Below are 18672 nucleotides of genomic sequence, written 5' to 3'. Positions count from 1 at the left end.
CATTCTCAGTTTCATTTAAGCACAACTATAGTGAGATAGCAAACAGGGAACAGAGTGCCAATGGAAGCAAAAAGCAATCGCAACAACACAAAAATCAGCACATAGCATGAAAGCCACTAAAAACAAAAGACAGACTGCCGACAACGTGGTTATTTTGTATGGGCCCGCTTGTTTGACGAAAAGAAAAAAATAATAACTCAGTTACTCGTGTCACGCTATAACGAGCTCGTGACACAGTGCAGTGCCCGAATGAATAAAGCTCTGTTGAGCTTCTAAAGCTTTACCTTTTTTTTCTTTTCAGTCATGAAAACGAGAACATTAGTCACGTACATTGACTTATTTATTTATTTTATTTATTTAGAACATACTGCAGGCCTACAGTAGGCCCAAGCAGGAGGGGCGAATACATAATATATGAAAAAAAGAACAGGTTTAGCAAAATTGAAAAATGTTAAATACAAGTTGTAACACAAAATACAGCAATAAATACAAGGCTCAGATGCAAAATACAAAAAGTAAACGTAGAAATAAATGGCTCTCAAATTAAATGCAGTGAAGAAAACATAGAGTCAAAAGAATCAGCTCTGGTTAAGAGATATGGCGGACACCTGTTCCACTCCTCAATGGTGCGTGGAAAAAATGAGTATTTAAAGGCGTTAATCCTAGCACTGTAAGGGATTAATGATTGTGTATGATGATTTCGTGTTTGGCGCGTAGTGTTAGGTTTGAGGAAGGGGTCTGCATTCATAGACAGTTTATGGTTTTTTAGTAAGAAAAGTAGTTTCAGTCTTTGAATTTTCCGCCGCAGCTGTAATGTTTCAATACCGTGAGTTCGCATGAGGGTCGTTGGTGAGTCAGTTACACGATACTTTGAAAAAATAAAACGGACGGCTTTGCGTTGAATCATTTCAAGGGCCTCGATGTTACGTTAGCCCTTAGCCCGTCCTGTTCAACCGAGCAGGATATCCGAGGTATTCATGTGACGTCATGGGGGCCATTTTGTGGTGCAGCTTCACCAATGCAAAGCGGAGCAGGTCGCGATAAGCTGATTAGACATACAGCCTTCCGCCATGCTGCATGCACCATAAATGGTCGCCGCTGTGACGTCAGTGCATACTCCCCCGCCACGCTCACTCTGTTTGAACCTGCCTGCCAGGCCCTAGCGGCGTCAGTCTCTGTCGTAAGCATTCATGCTCTTTAACACGACGCGGCATTCTTGGAATAGAACGGAGCAACCACACTGCTTGCGATGTGCGGCCAGGTGACCTTGCAGACCTGGCGACGCGTGCTAAGCATGTTTCTTGAATCTCTCCACTTCGCCTATCAGTTTGGCCGGCATACTGCTACCCGCACAAGCAGAACGTCGCTTCTTTACCGCGAAAGAGACTTTGCCTGTCGGGTAAACGTTTTTCACTTCAATTTTGCTTTGATTTTAGCGGCTTGCTTGGCTTACAGGCGTTTTGCTCGGTGCGTATTTTAGTACAGTCGCGATATCTTTTTTTTTCTCCCATTGGGATTCCTCTCATGATTTTTAGACTCCGTTTAGTAGTGCTCTCATAAAACTGGGGATGCTGGCAGCGTGCACAGTCCTCTTCGATTGTCGCTAAGGGGCCGTTTGGTAGTCAGCGCCTGTGTGTTCAAAGTCTTTCTCTCCGTTGAAGTCGATTTTCTGCGCTGTGTTGTGAGAAACTACGTCGAAAACCCCTGCCCCAGAAGTCAAGCCTCTGGGTTCCTTCCCATACGTTCGTCTTTGTCTGTGGCAAAAAGAAACTTTCAACAGTAAATACCAGGGATGTGCAAATGCTCACATTTTTTTCTTCTTTTCCCCCCTCGTCCTCAAAGACAACGAAGTGAAAGTGAGGTTGAAAGGACCAGCAAATTTTACGAAATAAGCATCAGGTTGCAGGAAGGAACAAGGTTTAAAGGAGAGGACGAGAGAGGAAAAGATAAAAAAAAAACATTTTCAGGGAAATTGCCCATCTCGAGTGCTTAAAAAATACATCACGTACCAGGGTACCAGAGACACGACTACAACAGTCTCATTCCCGCTACTACACAGTGTGCGACTGATTTTTGCGATACTAGTATGGCCGGTTCAGCGCGTAGTAAAGGTGAAAACCTGCGCCACCTGAACGGTACATTTCCGCTGCCGTGTAGTGAATTTCATTTGTCGAACGAGGAGATAGAAGTACGATAGTACCGGGAAAAATGTGCCAGGGATTCCTTTTAAGAATATATGATGCCCTCGAAGCCAAATAATTTCACGAAAAGATGAATGTGCAAATGGGCATTTACTCTGGTTATGTTCCAATGCGCTTGAACCAGCAGTGACGACGTGTTAAATGTAGAAGCCAGAGTATATGGTCCGTCCCAGGACGATATACTACTACTCAATAACACTGAGTGCCATATTCACATAGCCGAGTATAGTTGGTAACACCAAATAGACAACAAAAGCAAAGTGTCAGTAGCTACATCCAGGTGCAGCAAAAGTTCACCCCTTCAAATTTCAAAATATTTGCGAAAACAAAGCAGAAATAACAAAACCAAACAGTCGCACAAAAACAAAGTGCTTCAAACCGAGGCAAGCTTCACACTAATTACGGATTTCTCATTACAAATTGATTTACAGCTGATGACTGGCGCCATCATCTCTAAAGGACTGAATGGAGAATAAATTAGACTGCCATACAGAGCATACACAGCGCTAAAACGGAGTAGCGAAATATTTCGAAGACAGAGTCAGTCGTGACTCCTTCGACGCCCTAAATTTAATAACCGAAGCGTCCAATGTGCAGCAGCTAGCGACATTTCGCTTCTTCTGTCTATTGTACGGCGCTGAAGAGCAATACTGGGAATAGACGGTGTTTCGTTGGAGAAACACTCCTCTAATAGGTACCCAATGAGCAAGGGCCCGACGTGGATTAAGCAGCACGCGCGCGCACCTTTCACGACTTTGGAGAGGGTCCGCCACTGTAGGGCGGGAGGAAGCAAGGCAGCAACACTGGCCGCCGATGTGAAATCAGCACGAAGGAAAGCATGGCAAAGAGTCAGGCGATGTTTCTAGAAAAAGGCAAGATTAAATGTGCTGTGGTAAAATAAACGCGCATGTAAGCCGAAAAGTAACAGGAGCACGAAGAACGAGTGAACATTCTATGGCCGCAGAAATGGCTCAGCGCTCAAAGCTCCTCGCGTTTATTTCATTCGTCCATGGCTGTTGGTGAGCCAGGGTAGCTCGCGTTCTGTCACCACAGGTCGGACTGTATTATACGGAGGAAGGGGGAACTTGTTCAGGAACTTATCTTCAATTCAAAAAGTCGACGCACGACTGGCCAATGATGGCTTGCACCGCCCACGTTGCGCTAGGCCTACCTCTCTGCAGCTTACAGCAAGCTTGCACTTTCTAGGATAGAAACAAAGCCACGTTGCGCCTGACCTGCCTCTCTGGACAAGAGGCTTGCGCTGCCGAGAGGAGACACAAAGCCTTGGCGACACATGGAAACAGAACCATCAACGTTCCCTTTTGTATCCCACTACAATAATATTGATGCTGGGCGCTAGGCTTCTCGGTGGGGTGGTCTGGCTACGAGTTACATCGCATAGAAGTCTTCATGTGCTAAGTAAGCTTTGCGAGATATTAACAAAAAAAGACACCATTGTAGTTGAAATTGTGGCCAAACAAAATATCTTTTTTCTGCTGCTTTGTATTTAGGAATTTACTGGAAGGGAATATATGTATATATATGAAGAAAATCGGAACGGCTGGTTGTCATTTCAAAACTATCAATTATTTTCCTGTATAATAGCTGCAACTGGCTTGTGAAGACGCAAGTTTTCTGGCTGTTATTCCGGTGAGGTCACGCAGGCTTATTTGTTGTTCAATGAGAATACGTTGCTGTTTGCATATTTCGTACACGAAAGTGCACCTGAGATGATGCTGGCAAAGCACAATGGTAGTAACAATAAATATTCACTACGGTGAAGATGCTTTTTTTTTATGAACGCTCCGCGGAGAACCCGAAAGTGCTGCTGAACGTCAAGCAGCGTTCGGTACCAACAAACGACTAACGCACGCGGCTACATCAACTTGACCGCCACCAGACGAGTTCAAAGATGACCCAACTGGATTAGCTTGCCGCCGCTGTTTCGTGTGCCGCTGAGTTTTTGCCCCTTAAAAAAGCAAACCCGGTCCGTCCGTACTCGTTATTCGGGTTTTGATATGTCCATTGCGTAGAGCTGTTGCGTGCAAGATAACGACGAGCAGGCCATACGGTCGACGTCGACCTTCCAGCAGCTGTCCACGCTTGAGCCCGCACGCGGACCGCCGGTACCCAGACCGCTTGCATGCGTCCGAGCGCAGTGCACGAGTTCGAGCCGCTAGCATATGCCTCCCAGAAAGCGTTAGTTCTCCGCGGTACGGCAGTCGCCGGTAGCGGCACCACCGCGGCCGGCCGCATGTGCCCCTTGGCGCCGAGACGAAACAGCCGGGAGTCCCGATGCGTTCCCCTTACCGTCGACGTTGGCCGGAGATAAGGGTTCGCCGAGAACAACTGCTTCTCAGGTTGGTCAATTTGTTTTACGAGCGGCCGCTGCTGTTAGCACCCCCTCCGTGACGTGACACTCACTCCGAGAAGCGCCTGGAGGAGTCGGTGTTCTCCCTGGTGAGTAGCCGGGCCTGGCGCCGCAGCCGCTTCGCCTAAACGCCACTCGCGGTCAGCGCCGAGGGCCGTTGCAACGGCGTAGCCGCGCGATTCGCAAGCAAGAAGCGATGGATGTCTGGGTACGAGAGTTGAAGCGGCGGGGTTAAGGTAGATGACGCAGTTGAGTCCGCGTCTCTCGTCCGTGGCTGTCTTAGAGCGCTAAACATCCAAGCAGCAGCATATTGGTTCTCAAGCGTTGCCCGAACTTCGTCATTCGCTTCATTGAAAGGCCTGCGCAGGATTTTTTCTTCGTTGCCTTTTTATTCTGAAAAGAAGGATGGGTGAGGCTGTATCCCTTTTGCCCTTTTTGCTGCTGCTGGGATATGGTCATAAGATATCCTTCGGTTAGCAAGCTGGACCTGAGAAAAAGCATGGAAGGGGGGTTGGAAACGGTCGACATATCTGGACGCCAATGATAGCTGGAAAATTAGTGCATGAATTTCGAGAGGGCGTCACACAAACCCAAAAGTGTAACCACAGTCAAGCAATGCGAGTCGCTTTTTAGACTGCTACAATTTCCTTTATATATTTTCCGACATCTGAAAGCTGGGCACTACAGCACTACATTGGGAGCAGCACCCAGTTAGGAATTTCAGAGCTTTGACTTCATATACTAAAGAGGTTTGCGCCAAAGTGCGCCCGTTGTGTGATAACTCCAGTTGTTATATTGCTTCAGGCAGCATCCGAGAAAAACAAGCCTGCTGTAGTTGGTTGCAGGCTCAGGTTCGCGGTAGTATGCGTTCATCTGGAAGTAGCGCATCCGACTTAGGCAGTCAGCAAGTTTGCAATACATTCGTGTCTATGTGACAGTAGAAATGTGCAAGAGTAGTAAAGGTCTGTAAAGAATCTGATGCCACCAAAGCACTAGAACGATGCTTCAAGTCTTAGACACCTTTCCAAGCGATTCCCCTGTTAAGCTGAACGGTACGCTGCGGACTTTTATAGCTCAAGCTAGTAAGCTAATAAATCGCCAGCTCAGAGTAGTACTATGGATTACGCGAATGTCCTATCGGCAGGAAAAGTAAATGGACCACGGAAAGGACTTTAAAGTTCTAGTTCAGTACTGCTTAACACTGCAGTCAAAAAATGCCGAGTGTGACCAGCGCTGTTTACCGTGCTTAACATCTACCGACGGCGTTACTTCTATGCCTGGTTTCAAGAAATAAAACTTTAAATGCGCTTCTGTGGTCAGCTCACTTTTCATGCCGACAGTATGCAATCTCAGTCATAATTATTCACACATCCTCTTTGACCTGCAAATATTCTTACGATTTCCCGCGCATGCAGCGTGCACTTGTGTCTGCGGCGTCCAACGTAACGACTGCAACACTGCCTAGGGAGATGAGTACGCGTAGCTTGTTGAGTATCCTCTAACGTACTCTGTGTTGAATCCGAAAGTCAGCCACGTGCATACTACCCGATGGTTCCACTTTGAGTATTCTGAAATGAGGAAGGGAGGCGTGCGAACGCGCATGCCTTCCGTCCAAGTTTCATAATACTGAGAAGAGGGTCACGCAGTCCTCTACGCACTTTCCGAAATAATCCAATGGGTCGAATTATAAGTGTCTGAACAAGGGGCGAATTTTACCCGGCGAATTTAACTGGTCGGCCTTAGCGCAAGTGGGATGAGTGCGCGAAGCAGCATCATTTCCGAGGGAGGGACTAAGATCTCCATTTCCTCTTAGTGTTGCGTTAAGATAGCATATGTGCCTCTCGAATCCACTGAAGACAGTATTTTCCTAAAGGGTTCGCAAATAAGTTGATTCCAGCGGCCGATAAATTGTTCACGTGAGACGCACTAATCAACGCGGTGTGTATTATGCCCTCGAAAATGAGTTTCCACCCTTATGTTCTTGCATTTGTCGCGAAACATAGTGTGTTAAAGTAGTTATTTTTGCCGATTAGATCAATATACAATGAGAACTCAGGGCAAGCGTAAAATAGCTATACTGAAAATGCCTTTTTTTATCCTGTTAGTAACGCTCTTTTGTGCATGTTGAAAAGCATTTTTTCGCGTTAAGCAGTGTGTAACAATCAAGCAAACAAGAAAAGTATAGGCACGAAGACGGACTTAATAAACGCCTTCATAAATGTGGGGCCTGTCCACTCGCGAGGTTGAGAAAACAGCGGCTGCAAAAGACAAAAGCAGTTTAGTCGCGCCGAACAAGCAGTACTTTATTGAGCTACTGCAATATTTGAAAGATAGTGAAGGCGGTGCAGGCCTTAGCTGAAGTCCAAGGAGCTTTGTAAATCTGCGGTTGGATGCATAAAACCTCTTCACTTTAACATCGGCTCGCTGGTGGTGCGCTAGTGTCTCGGTGACGGTAACCGTGACTGGCCTGCCTACGGTCGCCGACCGATCATGGACCAAAAAACGAATGGGATTGAGACGTTATCCCCTGGTCTGTTATTTTATTGCCAGCCGTAAGAGCCGTGCTCACAATTTTACCGATATACATGGAGTATTTTTCTTTAATCTCCAAAATATTGTGCTCTAATTTGGCAATCTGTGAGATATGATCACTGAATGATTCTCTTGCTCGTGCACACGGGTATTTGCGCTTCACCAGTGCTGAGCACCTTCGCTTCCTGCATCGTTTTGGAAAGACGTGAAGAGGAAAATTTCTTATTTCTCGAGGAAAAATGCGGCATACTCCTGCACTGGACTACCTTCAAGAACCGCTCGCCTCTAAGGTGTATTGGAAGCCAACGTCATTCCCCCCAATGTTTTCCTCTGACGTGTGATGCCTTCCCTTTGTTTTCTTTTTTTTTTCTGCGTGGAATTCTTTTCTTAAAGGACTATCGACACCAATTTTTCGCTTGCGTGTTTTCTTCTTTCAAAAGTAACCAGGCTGCATGACTTGCTTCTAGCTTGTATAGTGGAGCCCTTGTGGCTTTCCTAAAGATCGGAAGGTATTGGAAGGTAAGAAGACCCCCAGTCCTTACCTTTAATGAACATTTCAGCTTCAGGGAAGCTGTAAGGGCTCCACTGTACGAGCTAGAAGCAAGTCATGCAACCTGGCTACTTTTGCCAAATACTGTACATGTGTCATCGCGTGATATTCGCGTACGACCACTAAATAATTTACAATTAAATTTATTCTTGACGCTGTTTTGGTTTCATCAGCCAAACGATGGCTGCGCCGTGTAGTTAACCTTTAGATCACGTGAGGTACGAAAAAAACTGCAATATAACTGCTGATAAGTTGTTTGTTGTCATTGCAGCTCTTGAATCAGACCAATTTAAGTGTTGTAGTGAATTAAGACTACGTATCAGTGTTTACATTGAGGGTTTCTTCGTGCCTCACGTGTCTTAAAGATCAACTCCAAGTCGCAGCCTTCGTTCGGTTCATGAAACCGAAACAGCATCAGAGAAGAAAATCAATTATAAATTATTTAGCGTTCGTAGAAGAATGTCACGTGGTGATCTATGCATTCTAATGTCTAACGCATCATTTGAAAGAAGAAAAAACGCCACTAAAATTAGATGTCTCTAGTCCTCTAAGTCTCATCACACGGGTTTCCGCTGCGGACTCATCGGCGTGATTCACGTGATTCTTCACGTAATTCGATACCCTTAGCAGGTATCTGCTCCGACACCAGTGGATTTCATACTGACGTAATTTTTGACGAGAGCAATTTTACGGCTCTACATCGCTGACAAAAAACAGAAAGGAACATTCACAAACTATCCGTTTTCCTTCACTGCAAAGAAATAAGGCAAATAAATCTTGTGTAGTCGAAGTTCGGAATCACTTGACGATGTGTGTGCAGATTTGTAAACAGTACATGTACGTCGAAGACACGCATATATTTACAAATCTATATATAAGCAGGAACTCACTACTTTTAAACAATTTCATTTAAGATACGCCATGCACCAAAGCAACTTTTGAAGTGTAGGTAAGAAACAGCGCCTCTACCACGCGTATTCTACTTCTTAAGCTCGGAACTTCCTTGCGTGCCAATATCGTGGCGCTCCGAACCCGGTGCTAGCGAAAAATAGTGGCACACTTGACAGAAGCCGTACCTGACGGTGTTCCTGAGATGCTTGTCTCTACGACCTCAACAGTGTGGTATATGAAATGGCATCTGGCTTTAGTAACAGCCAACGAAAATACGTTGTCACTGAGATAAATGTAGAGGATATACTGTGCACAAGGTTTGCCTGCGAAAGGCAATTGTTTTAAAGTGTCGGCGTAGTAATACGTACACCAACCCAACTCTGTCCACTACAGGACAAAAGTATGTCCTATTGACCTCCAGTTATAACCCTGTTAATCGCCAGCTTCAGCCACCCTATCCCCTGCAAACTTCTTAATTTGTTCTGCCCACCCGATACTCAACACTCCCTGCTACTTTTGCCTTCTCTAGGCACCCACTCCGTTGCCCCTGGTGACCAACGGCCACCGTCGCATTACATGGCCTGCTAGTGTCCATTTCTTCTTGACTTCGACTACAGATTTCACTAACTAGCGTTTGTTCCCTGTCCCCCACTCTGCTCTCTTCCTATCTCCTAACGTTATGCCTGTACGGTACGGTACAAAATGCACAGCCTTCCACAAAAGTAAAAAGCCCAAGGGGCTAGCTTCTAAGCCGTATAGTACGGCTCTGGTAGCAATCTCGGAAGTCCTAACTTTCGGAGGGGTGAAGGCGAGAGTTCCTCGCCCTTCAAGGGATTTGGAACGCTGACGAGCCACACAGCATGGTGGAGAAGCAAATCGCTTCGGCTGCATACTGATGGCAAAGCCTGTACGTAAAAGCTTCGTGATTATCCTTCCCCTTGAACAGAAAATAGCGTGCATGTTTTCTTTTATTTGTACGAGCAATGCAAGAAAAAAAGCCTGTGTGCTGTGAGAGCAAGGAAAAAAAATGGGCTCGTGTGGAAATGTGCGAGGCTCGCTGCTGCACAGGCACCATGACATGGTCATGAAAGGAAAATTTTCTCTTCACTGCGCCTTCGTACAGGCGCGAGCTGAAGCTTAGCTGTTTGGGTGTCCACCGCAATATAGTGACGCGCACAGCCGCCCTGCCGGGGCGCATATGTGACGGCTATGACGACGTGTTTTTTTTTTATGGTCCAATCGGAAAGAATACGCTCTGGCAGCACTGAGACTTTGTTTTTTTCCTCCCGAGACGCCGTTATCAAATCAGGTGGTGACCAGAGTACGCGGATAACGGGTCATAAGGATGTAGGGCCGTTTGCGGGCTCAACGCGAGGCATTTAGGGCGTCACGACCTTAGTGCTGCTCGCTGGCTGTTAATTGCAGCGACTTTTGGTCTCCCGTTCTGGCCTCGCCTTGAGACAGGAGAGCTAAAAAACAAAAACAGGAAGAAAACGATGCCGATGAAAATTGAATGAGGCAGGAAGGGCCTCGTCTCCGTTTAACCTGGCCGTTACACTTTGACTCGCCATTGACCGCATAACTGTACACGCACAGAGACGATGACGAGGTCACGAGGTGAGCAAGCACGAACGCTATAGGTGCAAAACGATAGGTAAAAAACAACCAACACTCACGCTTACAGAGGGATCCTACTGTAAAAGATACTACAGTAAATGCGCCTCACTGTCGTCCGCTAAAAGCGTACGTTGCAAGAGGGAGTGGTATCTAGTTGTTCTCTTTTTTACTCGGACATGCTTCCAAGGTTTTGGTCGCTCTATCTGGCCGACCACACGGTTTGGTGCCGAGGGGCCATGGGCTAGAGGACCACGACAAAGCAATGCCTAAAGCAGGCACGCGTATTGCGGCACGGCAAGATGTTTTTTTACGGTTTCCCTTGACGCCACTGCAGAGGGGTACGAGGCTGACTGCCGCATTCGCTCGCAGAACCCTGGGCGCCGGTGAGCAGAGACACCGATGGCCATGCCGCAGACCAGACCCGCCCGCAAGGGGGCAGCGCGCGAGGGCCCCGACTCCAAGAGGGCCTGGTACCTGGGCGTCTTCTGCACCGCCTACGCCTTCTTCGGATGGGTGGGCCTCAGCTCCACGCCAGTCCTCTACGTGGGACTCATCAAGTACACAGGCGCCTCCAGGGAGACCGCCTCGCAGCCCTTCACGGCCATGATGTGTGCCTACTTCACTGGAAGTAAGTCAAGCCGCATGCATGAGCTCACCACCGGTGGGATGCGTACATGCCGCGCTAAACGCCGGAGGAAGAGACTAGATTTCTCAGAGGTCTCATCTTCAAAAGCGTGAAATAAACGAATTCAACGTTCAAGAGACGCGTTATAAAGCAAACCAGGGTGAAAAAAAAAAGAACACACGAAAGAGTTATGGTTTATGGGGTTTTAACGTCCCAAAGTGGCTGAGGCTATGAGGGACGCCGTAGTGAAGGGCTCCGGAAATTTCCACCACCTGGGGTTCTTTAACATGCACAGTACAAATGGAAGAGTAGTGCATTTTATTTTTTCAGGTAACCCCGTGAAAGAGCTGTACTCGTTGCAGCTCTTGAAAGGATGCATTAGATAGAATATTTCAATTTTTTTTTCTTGCGGCACATATTCAGGCGTCTTAATGCTTGCGAACTTTTTAGACGCCACAGGCAAAGAAAGTGGGGCGAATAAGCTACTCTCTTTATTTGAGACAAACAAGATAAGGTCGAATCCGCTAGCAGAACAAGAAGCACGCAAAGTAACGTCTAAATGCAGGCTATGGTGTATCGAGCTTCTACTAGTCGCGCATAAAATGCATGAAGTAATGCCCCAAGTGCTTATGTCTGCAACGCCGAAAGACGTGTACTGCTCGTACAAGTAGACACCACGCTCAAGTTATTGTTGCAGTGGAAAGCCGCATTTGTTCATACTCTGCATTTCTGTGAAGTCACTGAGCCTCTTCCCGATCAAATTTGTGGCTCATTTGAAAAAAAAAATTGCTTCAAATTTTCTTGCAGACTCGTACATCCATAAAATCCTGGAAATAGCATTTGACGATGCACCTTTGGGAGCCATTGAAGCATACAACTAATTCAAGCCTTTCAAAATGAGTACAAAATCATCAACAGCGGCGACCTCTTCATTCATGCTTCAACTCGGCCCGTCGACGCAGATGGCTACCCAGTTTTTTCGGGCCAAAACGCTTGCGCACAAACAATTCGCCTTTGAATGACAGAAAGCGAATAGATTGTTCCAGTACGATTTTCTTTGGACGTCAATGTGAGGGAATTCTTCGGTAAAGTCATAACTTTTATGTGTTGCACCGTGACAATGTGCCTCAGTTTTGTGATGCACCGTGGCATGCGGCAGTCCTATTTGTGCTCGTCAAACTTTAATGCAGTGCATTCCAGGAGCGGGTTGATGCCATGATGCATTATAACGACGCACCTCGGTTGTTGTCATGCATCTCGTTACCCGCTCCAATACGGCTAGTGTTCAGCTTCCTGAAACACGGCACTGTGTTTTCCCGACTCTCTAACCGACCCGACTTAGCCGAACTGATGGTCCGGAAACTGAAAATTAAACTTAATAATGTAAGAGCCTTTTGCCGATAAATGAGATTAGGAGGATATTGCAGGGTACCCTGAAGGACATCGACAAAAATAACTTTCAAGGGTGCTTTTGACCACTGAGATTGCCCTGGGGCTGGTTCATTTATGTAAAGGAGGCGACTTCGAAAAAGGCCTCTTAATATGCAACTTGTTCACGAACTCCTGGCTCGCCCCTCGTGCGGCTTGCTTTCATGGATCTCATCTTTTTTTCCCCCTTTGTATGCGAGGCTGTTTCTTCTTGACAAAGATTATGCGCTGAATCGCGCGTTCTAGGAATTCGAAATCATGCTGTCGTTCCGGCAGTAAGAAATTAAATCTAATAAAAAAAGGAGAACAAATAGAACCTACGGCACCAACGCTGCATCCAGCAATACTGTAAACCCAAAATGAGCTGCTCTTTACTATCTGACAACAATGAAACGGTATTATTTTCGATGGGGTTGTTTGTAAACTTCCATCATTCACAGACACCTTGCGTCGGAGAAGGGCACAAAATATAACCGAAAAAAAAAAGAAATCTGGGAAAAACGTGCAAGTGTACCGTAGATATTTCACAATTCTGTGCTGGCCAGCGACGGACAGGGCGAACGAGAGATGCGAGGGGATCGTCATGCATGCAGCGTCGTCGAGCTGCCGTGCAAAAAAATGTCGGGAGCTCTTAAATAACACGGAGAAGCATTAGCTGGAAGTTATTAGCCTCCGTACAGTTGTGCCTTACACCACTTGTCTTATTCCGAACTTTATTAAGAGTGCGACGGCGAGATACTGAGCCCAGCCAGAATCTCGGCACCTCCGGCTTAAAAGACCGGCAATTAAATGCTTGGTTCCACGTGGAATTTCGCGCTCACATGCATGCTTGATGCATAGACGCGAAAGTGTTTATATTTAGTTGGACGAGCGGACTCCCCTGACTGTTCTTAATGCAACTGTGAAGCATATACTAGGGGTGCGTCCAGTATATGCGCGCGAAAGACTGACGTTGGTCGCTTTCTTGAAGCGTTTGGACAGCAGGCCACTTTCGGAAGACTTACTGCTGTAGGCGCTTCGCTGCAGAGTTGGAAAGCAGTCCAGGCAATGCGTACGTTTTCATGCTTTTTGAGCGACACGGGCGTGGACTTGCGGTTGTGATGCTATCAAATGTGCGTGTACATAACATCTCTCTTCTCACCACACCACCACCCATTACTGCCCTATTTCTTCTCCTCTTCCCCTTCCCACAGCTGAGTATCTGGTCAGATATTCATCTTCCCGGCCGACCAATTTACCCTTCCAATCGTTAAACTTATGTCTCTCTTGTCATTTAAGGCGGAATCTGTGAATGCAGTGTGCCAGAGCGTGCTTTCTCACCGAAGATCGAACCCCATTGCGCCTGAATCACTGCGTAGCAGCATGATTAGTTAAGAGTGTGGAACCATCTCAACTGCGTAGCCTAAGGTGCTCTCGGCAGATCTCGACAGTTGTGAGCTCGAAACAGGCAACCATAAAAAGGCAGGAGGAATGTTAAAGACCCTTTACACACTCCATGACAACGAGAAGTTGTTAAGGGAAGGCGCGTGGCGACCCTAGCGTCTCACCCTAATGGAACCCGTAGCAATGCTGCAGTTAATGACCATGTTTACGTCCGCGACCCTTACGCCCCAAAAGGAACAACTATTGCTAAAGCGCGTGCGCTTACACTCCCTGTGTTCTGAGTTTCTTGTCCTCATCGAGTGAAAGCTTTACAGCCGCATCTTCAAGAAAGCCCGCGTAACACTATTGACGCCATCGCTCTAGGTGCAAGCTCATAGTGTCAAGCAATAAAGAATTTTTCCTCGCGAATTGCCTAATCTAAGTAGTAATCTTGTAAGCGCCTTGTTCGCCTCCCTTCCGTTCGCGCGATGCGGTTACGCCACGGGACTCGGCGGCGGCAATAACAAGACGACCGGGGTAATTATTATGGAGAGCGGAGGGTCACTATCACCTTGAACCGCGAGAGTCGAATTCTGCCGGCAATACTTGCCGGTGCGGCACGCCGGCGAACAGCGCCAAAGCGTAATTCACCTTGTCAAGACGCCGTCGTGCACAGCGAACCGTCCCGGAGTAGCGCTGCTGCGGTGACGCTTGGCGTTGCTCCCGCGCATTAGCAATGCTCGTGTCGAAATAAATTTCAAGGGAACAAAAAAATGAAAACAATCTTGTTTTCCTCGAAACACAGGAGGAAATGTGGGAGAACTAGCGTGTTCGGGCCGCTCTGCTGGCTGCTCGATTAACGAAACGGCCGCAGGACTATAACGCCGAACTGACAGGGCGAACGAAGCAAAACAGGCGTTTTCACCTGCATTCGGTGGCACTGCGCCGCAGAAAGCGCCGCCTGCCGGCACGTCGCGCGCACTTCATCTTCAGCGGCCACTCTGGCCATACCCTGACGCGTGACAAGCCTCTTTCGTTGTGAATTCACCATGCCAACAGCCTTAAAAGCACAGGGGGGACCGGTTGAAAGACATTTCTCACGGGCTTGACGAAGGCAGCAGCCGAACTAATCTGAGCCACATAAAATACCAAGGAGAGTCTGACTGTGTAGAATGTAAGGAACACAAATAACTTTCTAAATACTTGTCGTGTTCGAAGTTTGTGCGACGTCTACAGCGGCTGAATTCGCAAGTTATCCGCACGCTGAGATTCGGTACGTGAAGTGCTGATACCCATGCTCTGACCAGTCACGATCGCTAACGGGGGCGAATCCAACGTCCCTGCTGATACCAGCCGACTTCATGTGCGGGGAGCCTTGTGAATTCAGCCCGATTTGCCCGAAGTCAGAACAGGCTGAGATAAGGGTCGTGGGGCGCAACGGATGCCAGGATGACGCCACGCTGTTCGCGCCGCAAAAGCGCAAACCACAAAAGCACGAAACAGCTGCGCTGGTCAAACGCATTATAGAAAAAACGCAATCATGTAGTCATTTCTTTTTCTTCACTGTTTCGAATAGAGAGCTCATTTTATCACGCAACCACTCAACGTCCAGACGTGAAGTCTGGATTAACGGTGAAAAGCTCCGAAATACAGTTAAAGGTTACACTAAAAATGCAACTGCGTTGCATAATTGGCTTATTGTGTATTTGGGGAATCAAAGTGCGAGGCAAGCGCTTCTCAGGCTGTGTTTTTCTTTGCTTGTAAGACCACATACCACGTGGATCGAAATATTCAGTGTAAAATATGCCCTTTATTTCAATCATTGGTTAGTTAGAGCATTTAGAAAGAAATAAAATAATAATTTCTCCTTGCTTGCACCGCCTATGGCACAAAGGGCTAGCCATTTACACTGCCGGAAGAAATAGCAATAAGCCTCTTTTTCATCCGACGATGGCGAACGAGCCTCTGCGCTTTCCTTTAAGTTTTCTTCTGGCAGCCACGCTGCATGAAAAGACGCTATCATCTTCAGCCGGTCGCGATAAGGCATCGCGCGCGTGTATTATTTGCATGCTGCTCTCGTACGTGTCGCGTCGACGCTGGCGCAGACGAAGCGCTTGCGTAGTTGCATAATTAAAGGCGGATTGTGCGCCAATTCTGACGACATCATCTTTTCCAAGAAGGGCCTCGCAACGAAAAGCCAACGAAAGTTTTGGCTCCTGATCGCTCCCGAGCCAACAGTCTAGGTATGGTGGTCCAAGGGTAATTATTGTGATTTAATTACTTACTCAAGGGCCTATTAAACTTTTCATCGGCCATAATCAAGCTGCACGCTGAGAATTTGTGTAGCTATCACTAGCGTTTTCTTCCGTTCAAAATTTAAAAAAGAGTGCTTACATGCATAGGCGTGATATGCAAAACGACCTGCTAACGCAAGCAGATTTGCGGGCTCTTTGCGTCTTATCAAAGAGGATGAGGTACTAATCATCATCGTTCGTGAATTGTGAAAGGTTTAAGATTTTCGCAAGCCACGTGCGCTCGTCGAGGAGGATCTTTTACTGGCGACGCCGGCTGAACGCATCCGCGACAGTGGCCTTGATTGGCTACAGCCTGGACTACAAGCCCCAAGTACAGGTCTGGCTTTGAGAGGGGCAGCTTCCTGCGTTAGTCGACGAGCAGTCTAGTTGGAAGACGTCATCATCAGAAATAAAGGTACATTTTCCTCGAAAGCTCGAGCTTCGTATAGTACTTCAGCTGCAGAGCGCGATGTAAGCTTGTCGATATTAGGACTGTGTCCTAAGCATGCCTCTAAAGTCGGGCCAATTGTGTAATAAGTGACGGCAGGCATGGCTAATAAATAAACCGACTCACTGATTTACTGACTGACTGACTGACTGACTGACTGACTGACTGACTGACTGACTGACTGACTGACTGACTGACTGACTGACTGACTGACTGACTGACTGACTGACTGACTGACTGACTGACTGACTGACTGACTGACTGACTGACTGACTGACTGACTGACTGACTGACTGACTGACTGACTGACTGACTGACTGACTGACTGACTGACTGACTGACTGACTGACTGACTGACTGACTGACTGACTGACTGACTGACTGACTGACTGACTGACTGACTGACTGACTGACTGACTGACTGACTGACTGACTGACTGACTGACTGACTGACTGACTGACTGACTGACTGACTGACTGACTGACTGACTGACTGACTGACTGACTGACTGACTGACTGACTGACTGACTGACTGACTGACTGACTGACTGACTGACTGACTGACTGACTGACTGACTGACTGACTGACTGACTGACTGACTGACTGACTGACTGACTGACTGACTGACTGACTGACTGACTGACTGACTGACTGACTGACTGACTGACTGACTGACTGACTGACTGACTGACTGACTGACTGACTGACTGACTGACTGACTGACTGACTGACTGACTGACTGACTGACTGACTGACTGACTGACTGACTGACTGACTGACTGACTGACTGACTGACTGACTGACTGACTGACTGACTGACTGACTGACTGACTGACTGACTGACTGACTGACTGACTGACTGACTGACTGACTGACTGACTGACTGACTGACTGACTGACTGACTGACTGACTGACTGACTGACTGACTGACTGACTGACTGACTGACTGACTGACTGACTGACTGACTGACTGACTGACTGACTGACTGACTGACTGACTGACTGACTGACTGACTGACTGACTGACTGACTGACTGACTGACTGACTGACTGACTGACTGACTGACTGACTGACTGACTGACTGACTGACTGACTGACTGACTGACTGACTGACTGACTGACTGACTGACTGACTGACTGACTGACTGACTGACTGACTGACTGACTGACTGACTGACTGACTGACTGACTGACTGACTGACTGACTGACTGACTGACTGACTGACTGACTGACTGACTGACTGACTGACTGACTGACTGACTGACTGACTGGTTGATCGATCGATTGATTGACTGACTGACTGACCGACCGACCGACCGACCGACCGACCGACCGACCGACCGACCGACCGACCGACCGACCGACCGACTGACTTACTGACTTACTGACTTACTGACTTACTGACTGACTGACTGACTCTCTAACCTGCCTCTGCCTCTAACCGGCATCGTACAGCAGTTTGTTTTACGCTATTTTACCACAAAAAATAGAGCCCTCGTATAACTTAGTAGCTCACCAAGGTCAAGGTGGTTAAATAATCGCAAGGCAGCAAAGTGCGGGGGCGTTCTTTTTAGAGCCCACCCATGAAAGTCATGCGTAAACTTTTTCTTTCGTGTTTTAAAGGCTTTATACTTGCCATTTATATTTAGGCACATACAAGACCCGTTTTTCAGCAACTACAACAGAGAGCTCATTCGAGATTGTTTTAATTTATTCCCCGTTCTATCTTCCATTAACTGAACTAGAAGTGTCGCTTGCAACAAATATTCAGTCTGGTAGCTGTTTTCCGGAACGTTTTTTTTTTCTGCTTTTATAAAATAAAACTTTCTGGAAAAAGCAGCTGCTGCGTAGGAGTTTTTAGAAAAAAAAAGTACAGCGCAGTTATGTACCGTTCTAGTTCAGCATGTCTGCATATCTGAGTTGATAAAGGTGGGGAAAAAATTACCATCTAACTTTTCTTGTTTTCAGAATAATGGGTGAAATGTAACAAAATATGACAATTGTTATATTTAGAATCGAAGACCCTAAATATAAGTTTATAATATAAGTATATAAGAAGTTTGTTCAAACGAAAACATGCAGTGCAACAACTGTCTAGTAGGTATGCCAGCCGTGTATTCAGTGCCAGTGCCAATGCTTCTGAGTTTGCTTCTGCAGCCTCCTTTGTGACTTGTTCTGCATCCCTACCAGCAAAGTATTTTCGACGACGGTTTACATCACACGACCAACTCACGATGTAGCTACCCGGTAATGTCCCAAGTGCCTTGGGATGTCACCAGGGGTATCACAGGACTTCTCGAGCCATGCTGCAGCCATCAGAGCGCTACGTCTAAGATGGTAATTGGGAG

The 18672-nt window shown here is 47.1% G+C and overlaps 1 protein-coding gene across 10 annotated transcripts in view; it reads left to right on the top strand.

The window, feature by feature from the left end:
- LOC149354263 (monocarboxylate transporter 12-B-like) overlaps positions 1-18672 on the top strand; it is an 84595-nt gene that overhangs the window by 42961 nt on the left and 22962 nt on the right. For 6 of the 10 annotated variants that reach the window (XM_089583243.1, XM_089583236.1, XM_089583237.1 and 3 more), the window contains one exon: positions 10532-10790. In XM_089583243.1, coding sequence (XP_089439369.1) covers positions 10562-10790 — 229 coding nt within the window. In that variant the 5' untranslated portion in view covers positions 10532-10561. Of the gene's footprint in view, positions 1-1375; positions 1400-4422; positions 4781-10531; positions 10791-18672 lie in introns of those variants that run through there. The other 4 variants (XM_089583245.1, XM_089583244.1, XM_089583235.1 and 1 more) reach the window with 4 other exon arrangements.

This window comes from Amblyomma mixtum, chromosome 3 (assembly GCF_055824585.1).
Source record: "Amblyomma mixtum isolate Tamu chromosome 3, ASM5582458v1, whole genome shotgun sequence".
Classification (NCBI taxonomy): domain Eukaryota; kingdom Metazoa; phylum Arthropoda; class Arachnida; order Ixodida; family Ixodidae; genus Amblyomma; species Amblyomma mixtum.
The sequence above is the reverse complement of the archived record's forward strand: the minus strand, read 5'-3'. Positions and strand labels throughout refer to the sequence as shown.